Source organism: Taeniopygia guttata, chromosome 28 (genome assembly GCF_048771995.1).
Source record: "Taeniopygia guttata chromosome 28, bTaeGut7.mat, whole genome shotgun sequence".
Classification (NCBI taxonomy): Eukaryota; Metazoa; Chordata; class Aves; order Passeriformes; family Estrildidae; genus Taeniopygia; species Taeniopygia guttata.
In genome coordinates this window covers 1932203-1958017 of record NC_133053.1, presented here as the reverse complement: position 1 = coordinate 1958017, position 25815 = coordinate 1932203, and the positions used below count along the sequence as shown (strand labels likewise).

Here is a 25815-nt window from a genome sequence, read left to right as displayed (position 1 = left end):
CTTCTCCTCATCAAATCTGAGGTTGGCCCACACTGAATGGGCTGGAAATCTCCCATTTCCCTGCTCAAGAACCTGGTTAGGAAACGAGAATCCCTGGCCTCCTTCTCCTCCCTCGTTCTGCTGTGGCTCCTTCCCATCAGCAATGCAAACCCTGCCTGAAGATAAGATCACACAGGGACCAGAGAGCTCCTTGTTCCGAGGTAAGAGCCTTTATCAAGTGCTTGCAGTTTTATCTTGAATGGATCACTTCACAGGACAATGGATGATGGAATTGAGTATCTTCAACCAGCAGTGTCAATGATTTCAAATAATGACATTTGTATTGAAATACACCCAGAGTGAGAGATAAACACAGAGGCTGGGGAGTATCAATTCCAAAAGCCATAATTAGGAGTAAATAGGTAATGACAGGACCAAATCACAACCCCGAAACACACCAAACCCACCTGCCTCCCACAGCTGCTCAATGCAACCTTTGGGGAAGCAGCACAGGGAGAAAATCAGGGCAAACCTGCTCAGGAAGAGCCCAGGCACCACCAAGCACACCCAGCTCAGGGCCCATTTCACTCCAGACAATCCCTTCTCCACACACAGAACTTTCCCATCACCCACACTATGAAGAAACAGAACAGCAGGATGAAAAACTTCCTCCTTCCCCAAAGAAACTGAAGTTGTGACTGCAAACTCTCCATTTGTTTTCCAGTAAGGATGGGCAGAATATCTCAGGTTATTCTGAAGCTGGGTTCAAATCCCTGGAGACTGGGTATTGGAAGATTAGAGTCAAGCCTAACTTGTGCCAATCATGTACTTCTGAAAGACTCTTCAACCCTTAGAGTTGCCTTGAGCTAGAAATAGGATTAAAGAGCCATTAGTTTCAAGAAGTGACATTAGACAGGAGCTTTTTAAAATTCTGATTTTAAAGCAATATGAATTTTCAAGAGGTACAACTGAGCTCCAAGATTAGCACAATGGGCTACTTTCACTGTGACTCACTAACCCCCAACTCAACGAACACAAAGAGGAGATTTTTCCAGAACTCCAAATGCAATTTTCAAAAACATTTTTTTAAAAGCAGAGAATTTAATGTGAACAACCATCTGCTCTTGGAAGGACTCGCAGTGCCCCAGTCCAGTCAGCTCCACAGCACAAGTGCCAAGCACAAAGCACAAAATTGCAGAGCACATTGGAGTCTCTCCCTCCACGTGTAAAAATAACCCATAGCCTGCCTCTGCCTGCAGTGAATGAGCAGCATGAAGGAGCCATTTTACTAAGAAAAGGTGTTTGGGGAAAAACATTATGAAGTCATTTACTCATTCAGTTTAGCCAAGAAGATAATTAGTACACAATTCAACAGAGATGAATGACTACAATATTCATCCCCTTGCCATTCCCTGTTATTTGTTTGGAAGAACCTGTTCACATCAGATTTATTTCCCTAAACTGGCAATCAGATTATTAATTACTGGTGGCTTTTGTAGTGGATACCATACAAATAGAAAGCAAAGCAAAGATTATGCTTCAAAGAGCCTGTATTCTAAAATAAAAGCTCATTTCAGCTCCAGAAACAAGGAGAAAAAAGGTAACCAGGGGAGATCAGAGCTATCTGTGCCTTGTACCAAGTGACCTGTGTGAGCTGCCTCCCTCCCCGGGCACAGCAACATGTATTCCTGAAAAAAACACGGATAATTGCCTCCAGTAGAACAAAAGAAATTTGCTCGTGAGTAATGAAAGATATTCTTAGATTAGGAAACCCCTTGTGCTAGAGGTGCAATGCCTCTACACACACACTCTTTTCTTTTCTGAGAAGAAATCCAGCATTCCAAAGGTTTAATGCTCCTCATCCATCAAACTGCACCGTTCCCAACTACAACTGCTTTGAAGTGAGAGCTGTGTTCTTGTCAGCATCAAAGCCACAAGTGTTGTAGCTGAGATTTGATAAAGATCACTGACACAGTTTGTAAAGTTTCCTTTATTTCTCCTGTTTGATCCCCTCTGTGTGGCTGATTGGGCAGCTGGAAATGAAGTGGATGCAAACCCAGCACATTTATTCCTTGGAACATTAAGGGGTTAATGAGTGTACAGCTCTCAGACAGCACCGAGTGCTATTTAAGTGCTGTCATTACTCCGGGCTCCTCTTATTTTAAACCTCACTTGTGCTGCACTTGGCATCACCCCTCGACAATTTTCCCTGCTGAGTGAAGAAAAAAAAAAAAAAAATCCCCGCTGATTTCTGCCAACGTGTTAACAAAATGTGAATAAAGACAAAGCTCTGCAGCACCGCTCCTGGTTCCTCCCAGCCTTCCCAGGCCCTGCTTCCAGCTCTGTGCCAAGCTGGAATTTGCAAGCTCATTGTCCCACGGGGAGTCAGATCAGGCTGAAGGAGTGAGATGGAGCATGGAAGCACATCTCCCTCCCCTCCAGTCTCAGTGCTCTGCTCAAAAGCCTCTGCTATTAAACCAATCTGTGATCCTGTCAGACTTCCACAGATCTTCATTTCAAACCAGGCCTGAGCTCTGAGCAGACACTTTCAGAAGGCAGGAATGGGCTGGAGCAAGAGCCTTCCTGAATCAAAGACCTTCTCTCAGTCCAGCTGGGGCTCCTGGGCTGCAGCCACAGCAGGGACCACCCCAGGGAGCTGCTGTGGAAATCAGACGTGACCCCAGAGCAGCACCTCCTCCTGCTAAAATCATTCTGGAAAGTGCCAAGAGGAACCACAGGTGGGAAGGGTCTCCTCTTCGCTGGGTCAGGTACAACAGCTCACAGATGAGCCTCAACCTCTAAGATTTCTAATTTCAACCAACGGAACAGGCTCAGTAAAGATGGACATGAAATGCATGGATTGAAAACTGAAATGGCAGCAAAGCACAAAATAATTCCATGCCTTTTGCAGTGGGTTTGGGTGAGAATAAAAACCAAAGTGGGCTCTAGAGGGGAGGCACAAACAGCAGGGAGCTGAGGGAAAGGGGTGCTGAGGCTGAGCTCAATCCATCTGTGCCTCCTCAGACAAGTCCCACAGCTGATTCCATCAATCCCAGAGTCTGGCTTGACCTTCATGGCATTTTCTCTCAGTTAGATGAGGGTGAATGAAGAAAGGCAATACTTGAGTCCTAACTCCCCAAATCCTGTGCCTCCTCTGCAGCAGAAAAATGACCTTTTGATAATCTGTCTACAACAGGCTAATGAAAGACCACAAAAACCTGAGTCTATTAAAAAGAGAAATCTCCACTATTCCAGTCGCAGCACCTGATTGGGAAGATAAGCCAAGCCAGAGCTGATTCAGGTCCTGGACAACGTGGTGACCCCATGGATTCTGAAAGCAAACCAGCAGTGAGCACTGTCCCCTTCCTGAGGGACCCCCCCATCCTTCTCCCACAGCACCACCTCCAGGAAGAAGGGCTGGGGAGCTGGGCTGGGAGTGGTTTGTGTTGATTAACTAATGACTGCAGGCTTGCAGGGCTGGATTAATGACTCCCTGCTCTCAGTTATCAGGGAATTACAGGGGGATACAGCTCTGCATCCCAACACATCCCTCCGTCCATGCATCTCCCAGCAAACCCACATGCACACGGATTCTCAGTGCAGAAAGCCCGTTCCAAAGCAGATTTCACCTTCATTTTAGAAAAGTCAGGAGAGTGAAAAGCTGTTCTGCCTGGCCATACTTTATCTCACTTTCCTTTTATCCCTTTTAATGAATATCCCTGTTCTTTTCTCTCTCCCTTTTATCAACAGAAAAGGGTCTTGCTCTGCCAAATCTGCCTGAGAGCAAATGGTGTTGCAGTTAATCTATAAATCAACCGTCACCATAAATTCTGCTCTTTCTCCATCCAAAACAGCAGAGCTGTAAAACAGATTACACGGGACAGCAGAGGCAGGAAGGAAATCTGGGAGCTGTGAGGAGCTGCCATCATGGCTAAATGGCCTTCCCTGCTTCTCCTTTCTCCCACTCCACCCAAAAAGCCTCCAAACCTCTGCTGCCAGCCCTGGAACACTTTTAGGAGCAAGGACACCTCACACACTTCCCATGGAAGATGATGCAGACCTTGGGGATTGAGGAAGGAAAGGCTGCAGAATCTTCTCCTGAATTCCCTAACACCAAGAAACAGGAAAAGCGAAACTCAGAAAAATAAAAATTCTCAGTGTGGAGCATCAGCTCCCTCAAGGGCAAATCTCAGGCTACTGAGACCCCAAAAACCAACACTTGCAGTGACATCTGATCCCTGCAGTGATTCCAGCAGCCTGGGCAGTGCCCCCTGAGGGGAGGGAATGGTGGGAGGCAATAAATGATGAAGGGACAGTGGCCTTCCCCCTGCAGCCACACAGTTCTGTAGCAAACATTAAAGCAGCTGCTTGCAATGGGATTACAGCGAGCCCAGGGAACATCTGGGAGAGTGTTAAAGCAGGGGGCAGAGCAGAACATCACCGAGATGGTGACAGGGGTGAGGGGCAGCATCCTGCACAGCAAATGAGCAGAGAGGCAGGGAGAGTTAAGCTCCATGACTGTATTAGGTCATTTTCCTCCTCCAAGGCAGTTTTCCAGGGATTAACATTTCCTGTCCTGAGGGGAGGACAGGACAAGAGTTCAGCAAAGAAAGCTGCAGTTCTTGCAGACCAGAATGAGAAATAAAACCAGGGAAATCCTCAGCACTTCAGATCTGCTGCTGCTTCAGGAGGGGCTCTCAGCCAAGGCCAGAGAGGGCTCCTTTGAGAATCCCTCCCAAGGGAACACCCACACCTGCCTGGAATCTCCCCTCACAGGCCTGTTAGGAAAGGTCAGCTTTCCCTGCTGACAGCAGCACTACCAGATACTACAAATGCATTAAACTTTAGATGTTACAGGAAAGCCATGGAACCCCTGACTGGTTTGGCTTGGAAAGGACCTTCAGTCCCACCCAGTGCCACCCCTGCCATGGCAGGGACACTTTCCACTGTCCCAGGCTGCTCCAAGCCCTGTCCAACCTGGCCCTGGACACTTCCAGGGATCCAGGGGCAGCCACAAGGAGAATCTGCCCTCCTTGCCTGCTCCTTGACTGGACTTGTCCCACACATTAAGCCTTGCTGGGCAACTGGAGGGAAGAAAGCAGAAATTCTAAAATACTTCAGCCAGCAAAGGTTTGGGGTAACTCCATGGACTCCCAGGTTTGCAGTCCTCAGACTTTCACCAGACCGAATTCCAGAAGTGTTTCTGGAATGTAACTGTATCTGTGACCAGTGCTTCCAACTAATCATATTATTTTAAAGTTCCTTTGGTAATTTGTCCTTAATTCCACACAAACTGCTGTTCTGGCATAAAGTGTACTTTGCGATATCAAAGTCAAACAGATTAGGCATGATCCACTTCCAGCGAGGGAGTGTTTTGGAGAGGAGATGATATAACTTAAAAGCTAAAGCTGGCTCCCTGTTTTAATTAAAGGGGATTAAACATCCATCATGATAAGGGAAAAGGGACATTTTATAAAAATCAATTACCTTCCTCAGTGTCAGTCTGGTTTAACACCTGCGGTTTCTGAGAGAAGGAAGAGTGTAACATCCCACCAGCACTCAGGGAAGGTACATTAAATACTGTTACAGCAAGATCACAAAATATCCAAGAAAAATAACTGTATCACCCAATCAGGTGGTATTGACAAAACAAGATGTTACACTCCTAAAGTGTATCAAGCAAATTTACAATACTCAGGTTCAAAGTTTCCTTGCAGCACTTCCCCACGCCAGGAAGCCTCCAGGTAGGGATTGCACATCTTTTATGGAGATAAAAGGAAGTGCTGGTGGAGCACCTCAGCGTCTAAAAATATTCTTTTCGAATTGCAAAGGCTGAGCCACATCCATTCCTCAATAAAATGCCATAATAACCATGAAGAATGAGGCCTGGCACTCAGCTTTGTTGCTTCTGTCATTATAAAATCAGTTTCTGCTCACACCGTTTGACAATATGCTCAATTTTACATCTCACACAGGAGTGTATGAGGTAATTATACACAATATGTATAATTGATACAGCAAAAATTCCCACCATGAGAGTTTTAATATGGGGCTGCAGAATTAAATACATTTCAGTTTTTTCAAAAGTTTGAGACTATGAAAAGGTGGCAATTAAATTCCTAATGTGAGAGGGATATTTTACTGTAATTTTAGAAAAAAAGCAAGTGAAAGGCTGTATCTGGCAGCTCCCTGCCTGAGGGGCTTCACGTGAGGTTACACAACTGCTCCCAACTCCAGGGTGCAGCATGGGAAGTGCCCACACCTCCCATGCCTCCTGCTCAAGCTGTCAGACTGATTTTCCAGCTGCAACAGCAGCAGAGTGAAGAGCAGAGCCTGTGCCTGGGAACAGCACATCCAGAGGGAAAATCCCCCTGGAATGAGGAGAGGCCAGCCCAGAGCAGGGTGGGATGAACACAAACAGCCCTGCTACAACTCAATAAACAAATGCACTGCAATCTACAGGCACAGATAAAGCATTTAATGAGGCTGCAAACAGCAAGATGGCTGTTCTCCATTACCCCCTTGCTCTCCCTCGTCACTGGGTGACCTTTCATTGCTCAGCTGCTTCTCTTGGTGCTGAAGGAGCTCCTGAGCTGCATCCATGCCAGTGCCCCAGCTGAGTGCAGCCCCTCTGAGCGCTGCAGCCTGTCCTGCTCTGCCAGGGCCACAGGGAGGGCTGGCAGCAGCACCTCTGCAGTGCCAGGGACACTCATTCAGCACGGATTTGTCACACCAGGCACATGCTCTTTAGCCAAAGAAGCCACTTTCGCCTGGTGAAGCCACATTGATTTTACCTGCAATCACAACAGGCTCCAAAACAGTTCTCTGGTAGGGGGAAAACCCAACAGTGCAAAGTCAGAAATGAAAGACACGAAATACTCAGTAATGATCCCCCCCTGGCCCAGGAGAACAATTCCTTTGCCACCCAGGAATTGTTCTCTGTGGTCCAAACATTCCACCCAGAGCTTCCTGAGAAGGAATTTCAGCTCTCCCACAGCTCTGCTGTGAGGAGGGACTGCAGGAGCTGGGCCTGGACAGTCTGGGGAAGGGAAGGCTGAGAGAGGATCCCATCAACCCATACAAACACCTCATCAATCCATACAAACATCCCCAGGGTGTCAGAGGATGGTGTCCCACCCCAATATGAGGAAGAATTTCTTTCCCTGGATGGTGGCAGAGCTCTGGGACAGTTGCCCATGGGGTCTCCCTCTCTGGGGACATCCCCAACGCACCTGGACATATTCCTGTGTCACCTGCTCCAGGTGACCCCACCTTGGCAGGGGTTGGACTGGGGAGTCCCCAGAGGTCCCTTCCAACCCAAACAATTCTGGGATTCTGTGAAATAAACACAGATTTTTCCTAAAACCCCCTCAAAGGAGGTTTGTGAGAGAAGCATCTTCATTCTCCCCTTCCCTCCAGAAGGCAGCAGGGCTGGTGGCTCCTCACCCTTCCCACAGCCTGGAGAGAAGCACTCCCAGATAATTTATGGGAGGCTTGAAGAAAGAGTTATGGTTTTTAACGAGCAATTTTGAAGCAGATACTACCAATATACAGAGTCCTTGGTTCCACTGAATAAATATCTCTGACAGCCAAACAATAACTCTGCCTCTTATTTTAGAGCTCAACCCCAAACTGGTAGACTTTGTAACTCTCCATACTCCTGCTATTCCCTGAGGTGCTTCCAAGATGATCACTGTCAGAGCCACGGAGTCTATAAAAAGGATGAAGGAAGCTGGGAAATTTCCACAGAGGTGGTGCCAGCAAAACAGAACGAACATTTTAGCCATCCCTGAGCAAAGCCAGGCTGCAGCACTGGAATTCCAGCAGTGCAGTCCAAGAGCTCCCCCAGCTGAGCTCTGGGGTGGCTGCAGTCACTCCCAGAACAGCTCAGGTACCTGGAAAGTTCCAGATCTGCTCCAAGGGGATTCAGATTTACTCTTTGCAGCCAATGCTTATTCAGAGAAGAGATGGAGAACTCCTTAAAAGGAGCTGTCGGTGCAGAACAAGGAAGGAGGGGCTTGGGAAGTGGCAAACTCCTGCCTGATGGTCAAGGGAAGAGCAGGGAGACCCTGCCAAAGCAGCAGTGGCATCCTGTCACAACCCATCCCATTCTGTGTCACACACTGTCACCTACCTATGAAAACTCCACTGAAAGGGAAAAGCTTCTGCTCCAAACATGGCCTGTCTTCAAAACCCTCACTTCCCCCAGCTGGGGCAGCTTTAGAGGAGTGACTCTCACAAACACAGGATGGAACAACCCAACCCAAAGCTCAGGCCAGCTGCTGCCACCCCTCCTGGAGCAGCCCAGTCCTGCTGGGACTGTGCTGGTGTCCCTGAGCTCCTCCTGGGTCTGTGCTGGTGTCCCTGAGCTCCTCCTGGGACTGTGCTGGTGTCCCTGAGCTCCTCCTGGGACTGTGCTGGTGTCCCTGAGCTTCTCCTGGGACTGTGCTGGTGTCCCTGAGCTCCTCCTGGGACTGTGCTGGTGTCCCTGAGCTCCTCCTGGGTCTGTGCTGGTGTCCCTGAGCTCCTGCTGGGACTGTTCTGGTGTCCCTGAACTCCATGGGCAACAGGGACAAGAAGCTTCCCATGAGCTGTGGCACCATCTGCTGGAGATGGGACCAGGAAAATGGGTTGGAATTAAAGGATTCTGGAGGAAGAACTGACAGGATCCAAACTGAATCATATTCTGAGTTGGAAACCCACAGGATCATCTGTCCAACCCCTGGCCCTGCAAAGAACATCCCAAAAATCCCACCCTGTCCCAAAGCAGTGTTCAAATGGTCCTGGAGCTCTGGCACCCTTGGGGCTGTGACCATTCCCTGGGCAGTGCCCCAATACCCTCAGGGGGGAAGAACCTTTCCCTGCAATCAGTCACATCCCAGTTATAATCCAGAAACACATTTCTGGAGCTCCACCTTGTTTAACAGAGGTATCACAAGAGATTCTGCAAAATGCTCATGCATCTGCCTCAGACAGTGAGCCCAAGGTTCAGGAATGCTGGGAAACAGATTTCATGATGTGTTGGAAGGATTTTAAAAATTCCCTCTCACGTTCCACACAGTCAGCCCCTCCCTGCAACCCTTTCCAGACCTGGAAAAGAGCACTGGAGCCATTCATTTACAGCCTCCTGGCTCTTGGGGGCTTTTATGTGCCACAGGCACCAACACCCAGAGCCACCAGGGAGCCATAGCCCTGGGAGGTGGGAGGATCTCGTCTGCCACTGCCAGGGCACGGTGACAGCAGAGCCTCCCTGTGACATTTCTGCTCTAATTTGCACGCAAATGTCAATATTTATTAGTCACATCAAGATCTTCAGCAAAGCTCCCCTGGGCTGCTGAGTCTCTGCATTTATACTTTTAAATTGCTTTAAAAAGAAGCATATTGGCTCTTGGTAACTTATCCCAGTCTTCCTACATTCTTTATTTCATCCTTAACTATCTACTGCTGTTGTGGGAAGTTATTTCCAACCAGTCTATGCATCAACAGTGTTGAAAAATGCTTTAACATCACGCCAAAAAATGACCATGGAAAAGTAACCTTTTCACTTAACTTGTCCCTGGAGTTGTGAACATATTTATGTATTTAAATAATGGAAATCTGAAAGTAACAGATGTTTCCTGCCTTGAGCACAGTGCAAGAACAACAGTGTTTGACTATTACAGTGCCTCTGAAGCATCCACACATTCCCATCCCCATGTGCTCTCCTGTGCATTAGTTTGCAAAAATCCCCAAGTGCTGAAATCTGGTTTTAATTGTGATGTCAACAAGTCTCCCTAATCCTGCTGAAAGTCAGGAATTAGGCCTCTGAGCAAGCCAGCATGAAAGCAAGTGAAATTGCTTTTAAATGTGAAGTAGGAGGGAAGAGGAGAGAAAAAATAGGAATTGAGAGATTAGGTAAACCTGATGGAATTTGGTAGAGCTGGGGAAAGGATATTTAGTGGTGTCCAAGAGCCCTCACTTACCAGGATTTGGGCTCCCCAAAATGCAAGTAGTTGATGCTGTAGAGATCCATGTCCTCTGTATGCCAAGCAAAAGTTGTCTTCCACATCCCAAAGTAGAGGTAGGGAGTGTTCACACCCTCGATGATGATGCCACACTCGTGCTCCACCATGTCCAGGAGGGTGTTCAGATTGCCAATGTTCCACTCATCCACGTCCTGGAACCCAACAGAAATGGTTTGTACTGGGAATGTCAGGAGCCAGCACAGCCCACAGCTCCCTCCCAGTGCCTCAGTGTGCAGGAACTGGTGTCACCTGCATTAACAGAACACTCCCTGCTTCCAGGAAGGTTTATTTAATGTTTCTCTCTGACCACAGGCAGGAGGGAGCTCCAGCACTCTGAAGAGGCTCTTGCACTGTGCAATACCCCAGCAGCAACTAACTATTCTGGTAATGAACACAGCATAAACTCAGGGTAAAGCACACTCCTCTCAGATGTTCTTCCCCTGATCAGAAACACCTCAATGTGCCCAAAGGGGCAGAATCTTCTACCTCAGCTCAGAGCTTCAGGTAAAACCAGGAAACAATCTGGAGAACAGTTGTGCCTGGTTGTGTCCCACCCTGATCACAGCAGGGAAAGGATGTGATACTCCCACCCAAGCACCAAATCCTCTGCACCCCTGCGATGTCCATGGCTCTGAGCAGCTCAGATATCTCTGCTTATTCTAATTAATCCCACATTAAACCATACTGATAATAAAAAGACACTTGTACATTCACACATAATCAGACAGCACTCCAAAAAAGGCCACTTCCCACTCAAAAGAAAACTACAGAGGAAGAGATTTAAATTATCTGCCTAAAAAGAGTAAGAAGAGAGAAACCTTTATCATTTACAGAATTACTTGAAGCAGAGAATGAAATTTTACCATGGAAAAGCTTAAACAATTTGAATTGTAAAATAATTCAGTGTGCAGGTGCATTGTATCCTAATGGAGCTGCCCACAAGGAAAAAATCCAAAGGCAAATAATTTAAAATCCAAATGTAAATAATTTAAAATTCAAATCCAAATTATTATGTTAAGAATCAAAAAATATTTTTGATGAAGCACCATTTCCTTGAAATGCTGCTTTTTTCTGGCTTTCTAAGGAGCTTCAGCAGAAATCTCCATTTTATTCCCTTAAGAAAGAAACAAAATCCAAGGTATAGACAATTTTTTTTTGCCACAGTCTGCAAAAGAATTTGTTTAAATCACACTTTTCCTCATTTTTCTACTAAAAGTCAGCTTTTCACAGCTTCCACTGACTAATATCCTGAATCTCAGGGGAAGTTTAGTCCCACTTCTGTAATGAGATGAAAAAAACCAAAGGCACTGGGGTTTTTTTAGGGTGGCTACATCAATGAAATTCTGAATTACTGCTCCTTAAAGAGAAAAGTGCAAAAAGGAAGTCAGTGTCTGTGTGTGAAATAAATAAAGGAGAAGCACTGCACTTACTGCATCATACAGGGAGCCACTGATATCAGCCCCATAAATGGGAGACACAAAGGTGAGATTCTTCCAGTACTTGCGCTCCAGGTCCTCAAAATCCTGGTGGCGAGGGGTGCAGTACCTGCCAGGGAACACAGGGATGTGAGGAGTCCTGAGAGCAGCCAGCACAGCTGGTGCTGAGGGTGCATTCACCTTTAATTCACAGAATTTCTGCCTTTTCCACCTCTGCACAAACCCTCTCGGGGAAGGCTGACTGACAAGATGTGCAGCACCACATTTCCAACCCATGGAAACGTGAGGTGAGGTTACCCCACAGCTCTCAGGTGGCAGGAAAACTCCAAAGCTGATTATCCTGGAATGGCTTGGCTTGGAAGGGACCTTAAATTTAAATCCCACCCAGTCCCATGGGCAGGGACACCTTCCACTATCCCAGGCTGCTCCAAGCCCCTGGCCTTGGGCACTGCCAGGGATCCAGGGGCAGCCACAGCTGCTCTGGGCACCCTGTGCCAGGGCCTGCCCACCCTCCCAGGGAGGAATTTATTTCCAATATCCCACCTAAATCCACCCTCCTTCAGCTTAAAGCCATGACTGCATAAACTCAGTGCTGATAAAAACCCAGGGTCTTCCAGAACTCTGGAGAACTCCCAACTCTGGAAGCAGGATGAGACAGCAGTTGGCACATCCCAGCTGACTGATGTGCCCCGCAGAGTCCCCAGGCATTCTGGAAGACACTCGTGCCACCAGTCTCAGCCCAAGCACCTCAAGGTATTTGGATTTCCATGGAACACCTTTTCAAGAACAGCCAAGAGATCCTTTTTTGGTCCCAAGCCATTCTTTTCAAGCCAAACACTGACCTTGAACAATCCTTCTACACCAACTTCCAGAAAAAGATCTGCGATACACCAAAACCCACCATGTTACAAACTTGTTTGATACTCAGGGAAAATCAGTTTCCCCCTAAATACTTCACATTTAACATGGCTGCAGGTTTTTTTTCAGCTAGTTTCTGGAATGAAAAGCTTCCCAGGAGCTGCCCCATGCCCAGTCTGAAGCCCCTCCAGGCACGCACTTCTCGCTGTTGGCCAGGCGCCGGTACTCGCCCACGGTCATGGGCTTCTTCTGGATGTTGTACTGGGTGAAGAGCCCCGACTGGCCCGTGACCACCTGCTGGATGGGGGCCGGGATCACCATGTCATCGATGTCATCGTACGTCCGCCGCGGCTTCCACTCCTTGGGGGGGATCACCTGCAACGGGGGCAACAAAAACATGGAATTTTACAGATGCTGGATGGAGATGTGGGTTTTGGTGGGCACAAAGGGCTCGACTTCCCTTACAGGGCTCTGAGCTGCAGCTGCAACAGACACAGAACTAACCTGGAATGCTCAGATTAATCCTACAAGTCAAGTAATTTCTTTACAGTATCTGGAAGTCACCAACAAGCTCTATTAAAATAATCTCCCTAGCAGAGTCCTGGAAGGTAATTGCTTGTACACTTGAGTGGACAAGGAAACATTCCATAGAGAGCTCTTCATCAATAGCCAGCTCTTTAGAGCAGCAATAAACCCAGTAATTGACCTGTGTTTTAGAAGAAATAAGAATTATTTCATGCCTAACAGCTTTATTTCTCCACTGTGCTTTATTAAGGCCAGCTAAACACCACTCCTAACAAGTCCTTGTCAGAACAAATGATCTCATCAGCCTGTGCTGACATGGCAACAGAAACACCCTTTCTAATCACTTAGTCTTGGAGTTTTCCAAGCAGTTCCGTGTCAGGTACTGGAATTTAGAAACTTCACATGAAAAATTCTCATAACCAGAGGGTGCTGGGCACTGCCCAGGCTCCCAGCCTCAAGGCTGCCAGAGCTCCAGGAGCTCTCAGCATGCACAAGATGGGATTGTTCTGGTGCCTGTGCAGGGCTAGAAGCTGGACTGGATGTTCCTGTGGGTCCCCCCCAACTCAGGACATTCCATGGCTCTATAAAAGCCCTGTAGCTCCTCTCCTTTCCTCTCTCCATACCCAAACCAGAGATTCCAGGTACAGTGTTGCAAAAAACACACTGTGCTCACCTCCACGAACACAAACAAGATCTTGGGCCTTCAGAAGGCAGCTCCACTCCCGCGAGCAGCCCTCACCTTGGCCAGCCCCTCACCTTGGCCAGCCCCTCACCTGGGCCAGCCCTTCACCTTGGCCAACCCTGCCTCAAGTAGCCCTCCCATGGCCGGCTCCTCACCTTGGCCAGCCCCTCACCTTGGTCAGCCCTGTGCTGAGCAGCCCTCAGCCCTCACCTTGGCCGACTCCTCATCTCAACCAGCCCTGCCCCAAGCAGCCCTCACTTCCCCAGCCCTGCCTTGAGCAGCCCCTGCCCTCAGCCAGCTCCTCACCTTGGCCAGCCCCTCACCGAGCAGCCCTCACCTCGGCCAGCCCTGCCCCAGGCAGCCCTCACATGGCCAGCTCCTCACCTTGGTCAGCCCCTCACTGAGCAGCTCTTGCCCCCAGCCAGCCTCTCACCTCAGCCAGCCACTCACTTTGGCGACTCCTCACCTCGGCCATCTCCTCACCTCGGCCATCTCCTCACCTCGGCCATCTCCTCACCTCGGCCATCTCATCACCTTGGCCAGCTCCTCACCTTGGCCAGCCCCTCACCTTGGCCAGCCCCTCACCTTGGCCAGCCCCTCACCTGGGCCAGCCCTGCCCCAGGCAGCCCTCATATGGCCAGCTCCTCACCTTGGCCAGTTCCTCACCCTGGTCAGCCCCTCACCCCGGCCAGCCCCTCACCCCGGCCAGTTCCTCACCTTGGTGACTCCTCACCCCGGCCAGCCCCTCACCTTGGCCAGCCCCTCACCTCAGCCAGCCCTTGCCCTCGGCCAGCCCCTCACCTTGGCCAGCCCCTCACCTTGGCCAGCCCCTCACCCCGGCCAGCCCCTCACCTTGGCCAGCCCTGCCCGGTGGGCTCCCTGGGACTCCATGAAGGCGATGAACCTCCCGAAGTCGCGGAACTCCTCCAGCGAGGGCCGGAAGGTCATGATCTTGCAGCCAGGGTTCTGCGGGCTCGGGTTTTCTGACCCCATAGTTCCAGTCCTGCAGAGGGGACACAGAGGGGCACAGGAAGGAAAGGGGCAGGAAAAGATGATGGTTAAAACCTTTGGGTTTTAACTCCCAACTCTAAGCAGCTCCACAGAAAGCCTGGAGAGATTTTTCATTTCCTCCCTCTACTCCCGCAAGGGGGATTTGTTAGAAATACCCTCTGACATGGACATGAGGAGCTTCCAACCAAAAATCCACTTCGTCAGGAACTCCTGATCCCAGGATCACCCGAGAGCTCGGACAGAGGCTAAATATAGACCACGGGCTTAACATCTGCCCCCAGTTCACGACAGAATGTGGTGCCTCATCAGGATGGTGTCACAAAAATAACAACTTCTCACCACCTTCAGCTTCGTCAGGGTGTAAAACTTGCCACACTGCACGTTTTCCACCAAAATGCTCCACCATTTTCTGTTTAGTTTCAAACCCAACAGCTTTCCCCACTTTTGGGTTTTTTCATGTGCTAGACTACATTAAAAATTACAAAATTAAGGTTTTTTGTTTTTTTTTTTTTTTTAATGTAGCTTCATTACACTTTGTATTTGCAATGTACAGAAATAGAATGAAATATCAGGCAAGCCTGACAAGAAATAAAGATGCACAACTCCAAAACAAACTCTCAAACCATTCAGGATGAAATCACAATTTTTAAAATAGACTTTCTTAAGGTTATGCTGGAAATCTATAAGGGAAATAAAAGGTTTTAGTGGCATTTCAGCTGCAAATTTCCCCATGAGGGAGTTCTCCATGCGAGGAGCTGCAGCAGCTCCACACCCTGAGCGCTCACGAGATGGCAGTGCTGGGCTTTGGAGGATGAACTGCAGGAAAACAGCTCCTGCCAGACTTTTACATGGAAAAAAAGCATTTAAAGCGCCTTTAAACTGATTCCAAAGCAGCCAAGAAGTATTGCAGATGCTCCTGGAAGTACTCACAGCGTTAGGAAAACACAAAAATAAAGCAGGGAGTACTCCCAGATCTGTGTTTGAATGGGTGAGAACTCGCTCCTGACACAGCCAGTGCTCCCAGCTCCTGGAATTAAAACCAGCTTCACACACTAAAGTGTGCAGATTCCACACCCAGGGCACCAAGGTTTCATTTTAACTGGGTAAAACTTCTCATTTCAAAGGTACGTGAACAGTTTTGAGCAAATTTTAGAAGCCGGAAAACACAGAATTTTACACAGTAACTTTTATGCAAATGTATTTCAAAACAGGGATCTGCAAGTCTTACATCCTTCCCCAAGGAGTATTTAAAGGAATTTCATGCATAAAATCACAGCTTCTCATGGGCAGAAAAGCCCTTCCCAAGCCAGGAAGCAGAGATGCAGACCCAGTCCAGAATAAAATAAAATTATGAATCCCAGTATTGCAGGAAATCCCAGAGCAAAACCAATTGAGGGAGAAAAATACCTTTTAACCCCCTTCACCCCAAGATACTTCCCATTTCCAACAGAAATTGTTGCAGTTTGGAAACAAAAGGGCCATTTAACCAACCCCTCCATCTTCAGGGTGGCCCTGCCCAAGGAGATTCCCAACCTTGCCAAACAAGGAACAAAAATTGCCTTTTGAGAACAAAAACTTTTGTTTCAGGGTCAACACTTGAGGAGAAGCAGCAGATTGATCCGTGCCCATGGGAAGGCTTTCCTACACAAATGTTTTGCAGGAATACAAGCAGGAAATCCCTGGGATGAGCCACGGGAGCTGTGGGGACCCATCTGCCAGAGGTTTGCCCAAATCCCCAAAGGCCAGCGCTGATCCCAGGAAAACGGGGCTGAGCTGGAGGGAAAGGGGCTGCTGGGAAGTGACAGGGACAGAAATCATCCCAAACCCTGACACAACCTTCCCAGGAATACTGGGGCTATTTTTGAGCAGGGTCTGGAAATGCCACAGGGCTGAGGGGAGCGGGGAGCCCCGCCAGGATCCTGGGAGGAGCTGGCTCGGGAGCAGCGCCCGAATTCCGTCCTGAGGAGGAGCCCTGCCAGCACCATCTGCTCCAGAGAGGCTTCCCAGGATTTGCAGCTTTACCCACAACCAGGGGGAAAACAAACAGTCAAAGCCAGCCTTTATCCCATCTTTCCCTCAAGATTCTCTCACAAAATTCCAATTTTTAGTTAATAAACTCAGAGCAAAGAGTGAAAATACATGCTCCAGTAAGGACAGGAGATCAAAAACTACTTCATGTAAAGCTTAATCAATTAATTAAAGGATAAAATTACTTCCTGCAAAGCTTAATTAATTAATTAAAAGGTCTACTGCCTCAATACAAGCAGCATCACCTGGCACTCTGGAATTCTTTAGCCCAGAGACAGCAAAACACAAGATTTTTCCTTGTGCAGTCCTACCTAAAGAACATTTCAACATCTACCCTAGATAATGTACTTTTAGCTAATCAAACTAATTAAGCTATTACAACAAAATGGCCACAGAGCTCATGGGAAGGGGGAACCAGGTCCATGACCTCAGTGAGATGTTGGAGCTTCCCCCACCAGCCCCAGAGGGCTGGGAACAGCCAGGGTACAGGAAAAGCTTGAGGAAAAGAGAATTTCTTCCTCAGGTGCTTCCCACGTGGCAGCAGTGATGTGTTTTGGGAAAGCAGTGCCAGGACTCGTGGCCACCTCTGTCCCAGCTCCTGGGATCACACAGCACAAGGCAGCAGGACAGGGCTGCAGCTTCACCTGGGATTTTCAGGAGCTGGCCCCAATTAACCAGTGTCCTAACGAGCTCCCAGTATCACTGGAAGGTTCCAGAGCAGAATCTGACTGTTCTGAGAATGCTGAGAGCCCCTTTCAGCCCAGCAGGACTGTGGGTGAGGGCCAGATGGGAACAAGCCCTTCCCTCAATACTGAGAAGGAGGATTCTGCAGTCAGAGCCCCCATTAGCTCCTGAAAAGAAGAGTGAAGGTATTTTTCTCAGCTGGATACATTCTGTTTCTTTGTAAGAGAGTAACAGCCTGAAATATTATGAAAACCTTCTAATTTTCAACCATTGTGAGGGAGCACAAAAACGTGTCTCCAGAGGGACAATCTCGGTGCACACAAAGAACTGAGTTTTAATTTCAATGACTTTTACATGAGACTTTTCCCTTCCAAAACTGATGTGAACCAAGACATTTCTGTGACTGAAATCCTGCACCTGTTGACTGAAACCTTTGTACAGCACAGAAAAAGTCCACAACACCCAGCTGGGATCAATGACTCGAGCTTGCTACAGGACTGCCAGGACTGGGAATCCTTCCTCTAGGAAAAGGTTTGGGATTTCTGAGCAGTTCCTGCTGCTGCCCCACTATTGATCTCAGCAGAGCCGATAATGTCAGCTCGTTCTGCTCCACCCACGAGCCAGGGGTGACTTTGACTAGAACAGTTTTGCTGTGAGAACAAACGTGGCTTTAGGCAGCAGCACTGGGGCTCATCCTGTCCCCAGTGCCAGCCCAGGGACAGCAAACTGGTTCTGCTGGGTGGCTGCGAGTGCCAGCATCGACCTGGCAGCACTGAGGGCACAGCAACACCACAAAAAACACTTCTGATCTTGCAGAGAGCTCTGGAGAAGGCAGCAGGTCTGAGGGTAAAGCTGTGCCCAGGTGATGAGGAGCCTCCTACCCTGTGACACCCCCAGGATTTCCCTTTCCCTGGGGCTGTGCTAAAAACACAAATGGAAACGCTGCCAGCCCTGAGAACACAGGTGAGGCTCACAGGAGGTGGGCACAGACTGGCACGGGCACCAAGCCCTGCTGAGGGAGCAGAACCTGGAATTCCAGGGGATGAACAAAGCTCCAGCTGGGAACAGGAGGAAATCTCCCAGTCTGGGTGGGACAGAGCCCCTGCTCGTGGCTGTTTGTCCCTCTGCTGTGCCACGGGATGAGCTGGGATGGTTCTGGCTCAGGGCTGGGAAAGGGGGCAGAGCAGTGTCAGACATCTGACACAAAATTACACCAACAAAATGCAGATTTCAAGCGTGCCTGGATTAACTTTTCCTGTCTCATTCTGTATTTGAGGCATTTCCCCAACAATAATGAGAACCCTGCTCATGAAAAACTCCTTTAAACTTGCTCTTAACTCGTTATTTAACTATTAAGTCCTGTAAACAAATATTAATGGAAACCTCATGTGTTTATCTGAAATGGCATTTTTACATGAATTAGGCTGGAACACAAAGGACAGATTCTTCTATTTCTATCTACTTCCTTTCTCTCTAAGCCAACAAATTACTCTGATTTCCATAAATTCTCATGGATCAGGCTCTATCCAAAGTTTCTTTGCGGAACCAAAGACAAACTCTTGCAAGACATCAGGTCTGTGTATAAAATAGACTACTAAAATCTATATATTTATATTAAAACTATAATGGTAAGGATATCTGAGACAAGTTTCCTTCCTTCCCCTCTATTTCCAAGAATCAGATTCCAGCATTTAGACAAAGAAAATGTAAATTTTTAAGTTTGAAGTCTGCTGTTGCTCAGCCCAGTTTTAAACAACTGTACAATTACAGCAAGGATTTAAACTAACAACTTTCCCCCCACAATAATTATAGATCCAATTCATTACATTTTTAACATTCAAATTGCTTTGAGTTTCATATATCCTCCATAAAGGCCAAGTAAACACGACAGAGGAAATATTTGGGAAAGAGGAACAGAGACAACATTCCCATCCAGCACAGGGATGAAGACCTACAGTGCTTGGGAATTGACAAATTGAGAGTTATTTTCTATTAAATTTTATACTCCACAAGACTCCTCCAAAATTCCAGATCCTCCTGTACTTGAAATCAAGCAGCATATGTAGCTCATTAAGGGAAAATAAAATTTTCCTCCAAAACACCCTCTTTGCTGTAGAAGTGCACAGTTACTCACACATTTTTCTAACAACAAAATTATTTAGTCACAAACAGTATTTAAAAGGGGGAAAAAAAAAAGTGGTTACATTTAAGAGCAATAAATCTGGATGACTTTAAAACAGTTTATTATTACCTGAGGCAAGGTAGTTAACATGTAAAGGTTATTTCTGACTAAATCCAGATCAGAACCTCAAAAACTCAAAAGTTTGGCTGAACAGATGAATAAACTCATCCTAAACCCACACAAATCAGTTCACAACCCACTGCTGAGGCCCAGCCCTCCCAAGGACTGCAGGAGCCTCCGTTTGCTGCATGGCACGAGTTATCTCTGCTGTATTTTGTTATCTTCACTGGATTCACTGCAAGGCTTCAGGAGTCTTTCAGAAACAATTTCAGCTTTATAAAAGGCGCTTCATACGGACTGAGCTGTCGAATCTGAACACCTCAATCCAAGGCAGCAGCACTGCAAATGTTAAAATAAAGCATCCACGGTCTCTTATGGGAAAGGACATCAGAAACCTTGCAAAGCAAGCAGCCCCCTCGATTACTGCAGTGCTTTGCCCAAAAAAAACATGCTTTTTTGCATGTTACCTGCATCAGATAACACCTTAATACAGATTAATTCCCAGTTTTCCTTCCACAGCCCTGCCAAAAGGAAAAGCCTGGAGTTCTCAGCAACTTGCTCGACTTCTCTAAGCTCCTTTTCACTTTTATAACAAAAACCATCAACAAATGGGGCTGTGGAGGCGCTTTTAACCATCCTGCCCATACAAAAGGAAGCCCTGGGCTGGTTTTGTGCCCGAGGCAATGCCCAGGCCGGGTGTGACACACTGACCCAGTTCCAGCTGCCGGCACATCCTGGAGCTCGGCCAGAGGAGCAGCGAGCCTGGCACGGCCCTGCAGAGCCACGTCTCACCTGGCCAGGTACCCCCAGGAACCCCCAGGAACTCCAGTCTCTCCCTGGCTCACCTGCCCAGGTACCCCCAGGTACCCCCAGGAACCCCAAATCCTCCCTGGCACACCTGCCCAGGTAACCCTAAAAAATCCCAGCCCCTCCCTGGCACACCTGCCCAGGTACCCCCAGGTACCCCCAGGACCCTCAGCCCCCCCTGAGCTTCTCCCAGCTCGCAGCCACTTCACACCTTTCAGCCACCTGTAACTCGAGGAGTGACGATTTAAAGCCTCAATTAAAGCCTCAATGAAACGCAGAGCTTCGAGGTGAAATGAGACAATTTGAATCTCTCCCAGCTCTGTTTTATCCAGGTCTCTCTGGAAGCTGCAGCTCCAAACCTGACACACCCCTCCCAGGCAAAGCTGTGCCGCTTGTTCTGCCAACAGAACTGAGATCAAATGTGGGAAACTTCACTAAAACTTTTTATCTGCACCAAAACCTCACCAAAGGCCTCTCCATTGCCCTGGGGCGTATCCAAAATTGTGAAGGAGTATCAGAAAACCTTCAGAAATCACCTTAACCCCCGACCCACTTCCAGCATTTACTTCTTGGGCCATATTCAAAAGTAGGATTTCTAGCAGCTTTAGGAACAAAAGGACAGTCCTGTATTCTCTAAGGATCTGGGCACTGTAGCTTGTTCATCAGCCTCATAAAACATAAAAATAATGAAGCTTCAGGTTACTCCTGCCATGAGTGAGGCACACACAGACCAAGGAAGGGCAGAATACAAATGTGTTCTGCTCTGTAATCCAGTAAGAGCATGACTGAGGAACTGCCTCATTTATAAAGGAGAGTGATTTACCCTATGAAAATATAAATGAAAATAAGCACCTTAATTAAGCCATGCTAGCAAATGCCTCTACCCCTAAGTTGTGACAAGACAGAACATATTTGGTCCACAGCAAAGGTTAAAAAGAGAAAATCTTATTAAGCAACGATCAGTTTAGTGGAGAACACTAAAAGTGGAAAAACACCTTCCTCATCCCGCAGTGATAAGTCATTAATATCCCCCAACCTGTGTGCAATGACAGGATTCCTGCCAACCTTTTGCAGTACTCCAGGATTTCAGCTGCTACTGCAAACGGACAAACCCTCTTGAATTCTTTACCAGATGACAAATAATTATTTCCAGCAGCGCCCTGTGCAGCCCTGGAGGATCCCAGTGGCATCCAAATCCATTAAGCAAATCCCTCACTTGTGGTGACATATTTAGCTGTCATCCATCTTTGCTATTAACAGATGCTCCAGTGAAGGAACGTGGAGCAGCACAGGCTCTGCAAACCCGTCCCCACAGCTCTGGATGAGTCAGGAAAGGGGAAATCCACCAGTCCCGAGCCCTCCCGACTGCCCAGAATTAATTAAGGAACACCAAGTTTCTCCTGACTGCCAAGAGCTTTCCCTCCCCGCTGCCTGGGTGGCTCAGCCTGCAGCTCACAATGATTATTTCTGCTCTCAGGTGGATTGCCTGCTCTCAAAAATGAGATTTAAACCTGCAAGGTGAATCAGAGCCTCCTGATGCTGACACTGTTTGCTGTAGTGCAGCTGGACATCCCAGGAGGAAATAAAACATAACCCTGCTTAAATGTGAAATCCCCACAGAGCTCCCGTGCCCTTCCAGCAGGGCTGGCCCAACTGGTTTTCCCAACTCACATCGAATATCTTATGACCTTTAATATGGAAATAGCTCAGAGTTTTCAGGAGCTGTCTGTATTTTGGGTGATCTAAAACACCTGCAGAGCTGTGGAACTCCCACCTGATCTGCTAAATCTTTTTCTGGTGCATGACAGGATTTGAGAGCAGTTCCCAGGGAGAGCAGCGCTGTCCCCACAGCTCAGGTGAGCACTTCCCATGACCAATAGCCAGGATTATTGACAGGAAAAAAAAGTGAATTTTGCTCCTGACTTCCCATCAAAAGCTGGTGAAACCTCTCACATGTGTGAGGTTTTTTTGTAAAAGCCCACGTTCGCCCTAAAGCCAAACTTGGAACGTGACACTTGTGTACTTTGGGTCTTTACCAAAGTGTTCTGACTTACTGACTAACTCCTTCTATATATTTTATATATATAAATATATTTTAAGTCCTTTTGTATATATATATGACATATTTCATACATCATGTTTATATATAGGACCATATATATTCTGGTCCCACTGGGCCAGTCCAGGGAATTATCTCTTTCCAAACAGCATAAAAAGAACAATCCACCACAGAGTGTTAGACAGAATTTTCCTGTCAAAAGATGCTCCAGTGAATGTTTCACCCATGAATATCAGCTCTGGAACAAGGAATCACTTTATATCCACCTACATCTCCTTTGCATGGGAGGAACTTCTGCCTCTCATGAGACAGAACAGCTGTGGAGTCCTGCAGGATTCCTTCAGGATTCCATCAAGATTCCTTCAGGATTCCTTCTGGCACTGCAGGAGTTGGGCAACCTGTCCCAACTTCCTTCTCTTGTTACAGAGAAGCCCAAGAACTGGGAACTTGCTGTCACAGAGCAATTACTGGGTGCTCCAACAGTTAGTGGATGTAATTGCAGAAATATAACTGTAAATTTGAGATTCCAGGCTTAAGGTTGCCCTGACTCCATGAATTTCAGTGAAACGGAAAAAGGAAAGCGATGAGAAAAAAGCAAAAGTTCCCAGGAAAGAAGCAATGTTGTGGGTGAAATGCTATCAGGTTTCAGATGGACAGAGCTCCTTAAAATTAACTCTTTTTGGTTAAAGGAAACTTAGTTTTGGGAGGGTCATACTTGATATAACACATATTTACACTGGCCCAGCACAAAGGAGTTAGAGAGCACAAATGCAATGTCCCAGCAGCAGCTTCCTTAAAACAGAGGGAGCACGGCTGAACCTGAACCTCACTGCTGACTTCACTCTTCAATACAAAGGGGCCCAAAAAGCTGCAACACCCCTGGCTCCTGAACAGCTCCAAAACCAAGAGCTCCGGGAAAGCCAAGAACCACCTTTGGGTGAATCCCAGAACGTCCTGAGCTGGGAGGGACCCTCGGGGATCATCAACGCAGCTCCTGACCCTGCACAGACCCCAAACAACCCCACCCTGAGCACCCCTGGGAGCTCTGACAGGGCTGGGACCATTCCCTGGGGAGCCTGGGCAGTGCCAGCACCCTCGGGGGCACGAACCTTTCCCTGAGCTCCGTGCCAAGCCCTGGCACAGCTCCTCCTGTCCCTGTGCCCTCTGCAGACCCTCAGGAAGGGTTTCCTGAAGAGTTCCCCTTCCACCACATCCCCTCCATCTTCTCTGCTGATGCCAACAGGAGCAGCTGGAGGAGAAGTCAGCAGAGGTGCCCGGGCACAGAAATCCCGCAGCTCCGGGGCTCTGGGGCCGTCCCCGCTGCCCCGGCCCGGGGACACCGGAGGGTCCCGCACACACGGACGAGCAGCAGCAGCGGAAGAGCTCCGGCTCGGCCGCAGACTTTGACAGGCTCCGGAGGAGGAACGCAGGGATGGAGCACCAAACCCCGGCCGCTGTCACCTTCCTGCCCCGGCTCTCCCCGCACCGAGCCGGCGGCAGCTCCGCACACCCCAACCCCGGGCCCCGAGCGAACCCCCGGACCGACACTGACCCGAGGAACCCCCGGCATCGCCATTTAAACACCTCCGTGGCCCAAACCCGCGGGCTGAGGGGGACCGGGGACCCCGGGGTGCCACCCACCCACCCACCCACACAAAGCGCGGCGGGGCCGGGCTGCGGGGAGGCCGCGCGGGGGCCCGGAAGGGAGCGGCGGGGCCGGGGCCGGGAGCGGCGGCGGCGGCGGGCCGGGCCCGGCGGGGGGCGCAGCGCGGGGTGCCGGGGCGCGGTGCCGGTGCCGGGGCGCGGTCCCGGTGCCGGTGCCGGTGCCGGTCCGGCCGTACCTGCGCGGGGCCCTCGGCGGCGCGGGGGGCGCAGCGAACGGGCCGGGGGGGGGGGGGGCGCCCAGGAGAGCGCAGCGCCCCGCGGCCACCACCTGCGCCCGCCTCCCCGCCGCGCCCATTGGCCGAGCGCGGCGCCGCCCTCGCGCCCATTGGCCGCGCCCACGGGGATGGACGGTGGGTTCAGCCAGTGGTGAGGCTGATCGACGAATAACAAGGAGAGCGCGGGCGCTGATTGGTCAGTGGTGCGGAGGGACGGCCCGCCCACCGACGGGCGGGGCAGCGGGGAGCGCTGCCATCGCTCAGGCGCTTTCCGCCAATCGCACGCGACCTTCTGCTGCCGGCGGCCCGCCCCCAGCGGCCATTGGGCGAGGCGGGCGCCGGGCGGGCTCTGATTGGCGGAGCGCGGTGCCCGTCGGGCGCTGGGCGGGGCGGTGAGGACGTGAGGAGCCGCACAGCGCGGGGCGGGGGCGCTGCGGCCGCGCTGCGCCAATGGGGGAGCGGCGAGAGAGCGCCCCCGCGCGGCCGGGCGGGGCATGGCGGGGCCGGGGGGTATTGGGGATCGGGGGATATGGGGGATCGGGGGATATTGGGGATCGGGGGGGATATTGGGGATCGGGGGGATATTGGGGATCGGGGGATATTGGGGATCGGGGGGGATATTGGGGATCGGGGGGATATTGGGGATCGGGGCATATTGGGGAGCGGGGGGATATTGGGGATCGGGGGATATTGGGGAGCGGGGGGATATTGGGGATCGGGGCATATTGGGGATCGGGGGGATATTGGGGATCGGGGGGATATTGGGGATCGGGGGGATATTGGGGATCGGGGGATATTGGGGATCGGGGGGGATATTGGGGATCGGGGGGATATTGGGGATCGGGGCATATTGGGGAGCGGGGGGATATTGGGGATCGGGGGATATTGGGGAGCGGGGGGATATTGGGGATCGGGGCATATTGGGGATCGGGGGGATATTGGGGATCGGGGGGATATTGGGGATCGGGGGGATATTGGGGATCGGGGGATATTGGGGATCGGGGGGATATTGGGGAGTGGGGGAATATTGGGGATTGGGGGATATTGGGGATCAGGGGGGATATTGGGGAGCGGGGGGGATATTGGGGATTGGGGGATATTGGGAAGCAGGGGGATATTGGGGATTGGGGGGATGTTGGGGATTGGGGGATATTGGGGAGTGGGGGGGATATTGGGGAGCGGGGGGGATATTGGGGATCAGGGGGATATTGGGGATCGGGGGGATATTTGGGATCGGGGGGGATATTGGGGATCGGGGGGGATATTGGGGATTGGGGGATATTGGGAAGCAGGGGGATATTGGGGGTCGGGGGGGATATTGGGGATCGGGGGGATATTGGGGATCGGGGGGATATTGGGGATCGGGGGGGATATGGGGGATTGGGGGATATTGGGGAGCGGGGGGATATTGGGGATCAGGGGGATATTGGGGATCAGGGGGGATATTGGGGGTCGGGGGGATATTGGGGATCGGGGGGATATTGGGGACTGGTGGGATATTTGGGATCAGGTGGATATTGAGGATCAGGGGGACAGCGGGAATTGGGGGGCTATTGGGGACCAAGGAGATATTTGGGATCGGGGGGACAGCGGGAATTGGGAGGATATTTGGGATCGGGT

At 49.7% G+C, this 25815-nt stretch overlaps 1 protein-coding gene across 3 annotated transcripts in view; it reads right to left on the bottom strand.

The window, feature by feature from the left end:
- Positions 1–24270, bottom strand: part of KDM4B (lysine demethylase 4B) — a 75394-nt gene extending 51124 nt beyond the window's left edge. For all 3 annotated transcript variants that reach the window (XM_030256609.4, XM_030256610.4, XM_030256611.4), the window contains exons 1-5: positions 24157–24270; positions 14337–14487; positions 12477–12652; positions 11414–11528; positions 9942–10135 (exon numbers count right to left, since the gene is read on the bottom strand). In XM_030256609.4, coding sequence (XP_030112469.2) covers positions 9942–10135; positions 11414–11528; positions 12477–12652; positions 14337–14477 — 626 coding nt within the window. In that variant the 5' untranslated portion in view covers positions 14478–14487; positions 24157–24270. The remainder of the gene's footprint in view (positions 1–9941; positions 10136–11413; positions 11529–12476; positions 12653–14336; positions 14488–24156) is intronic.
- Between the last annotated feature and the right edge of the window lie 1545 nt (positions 24271–25815).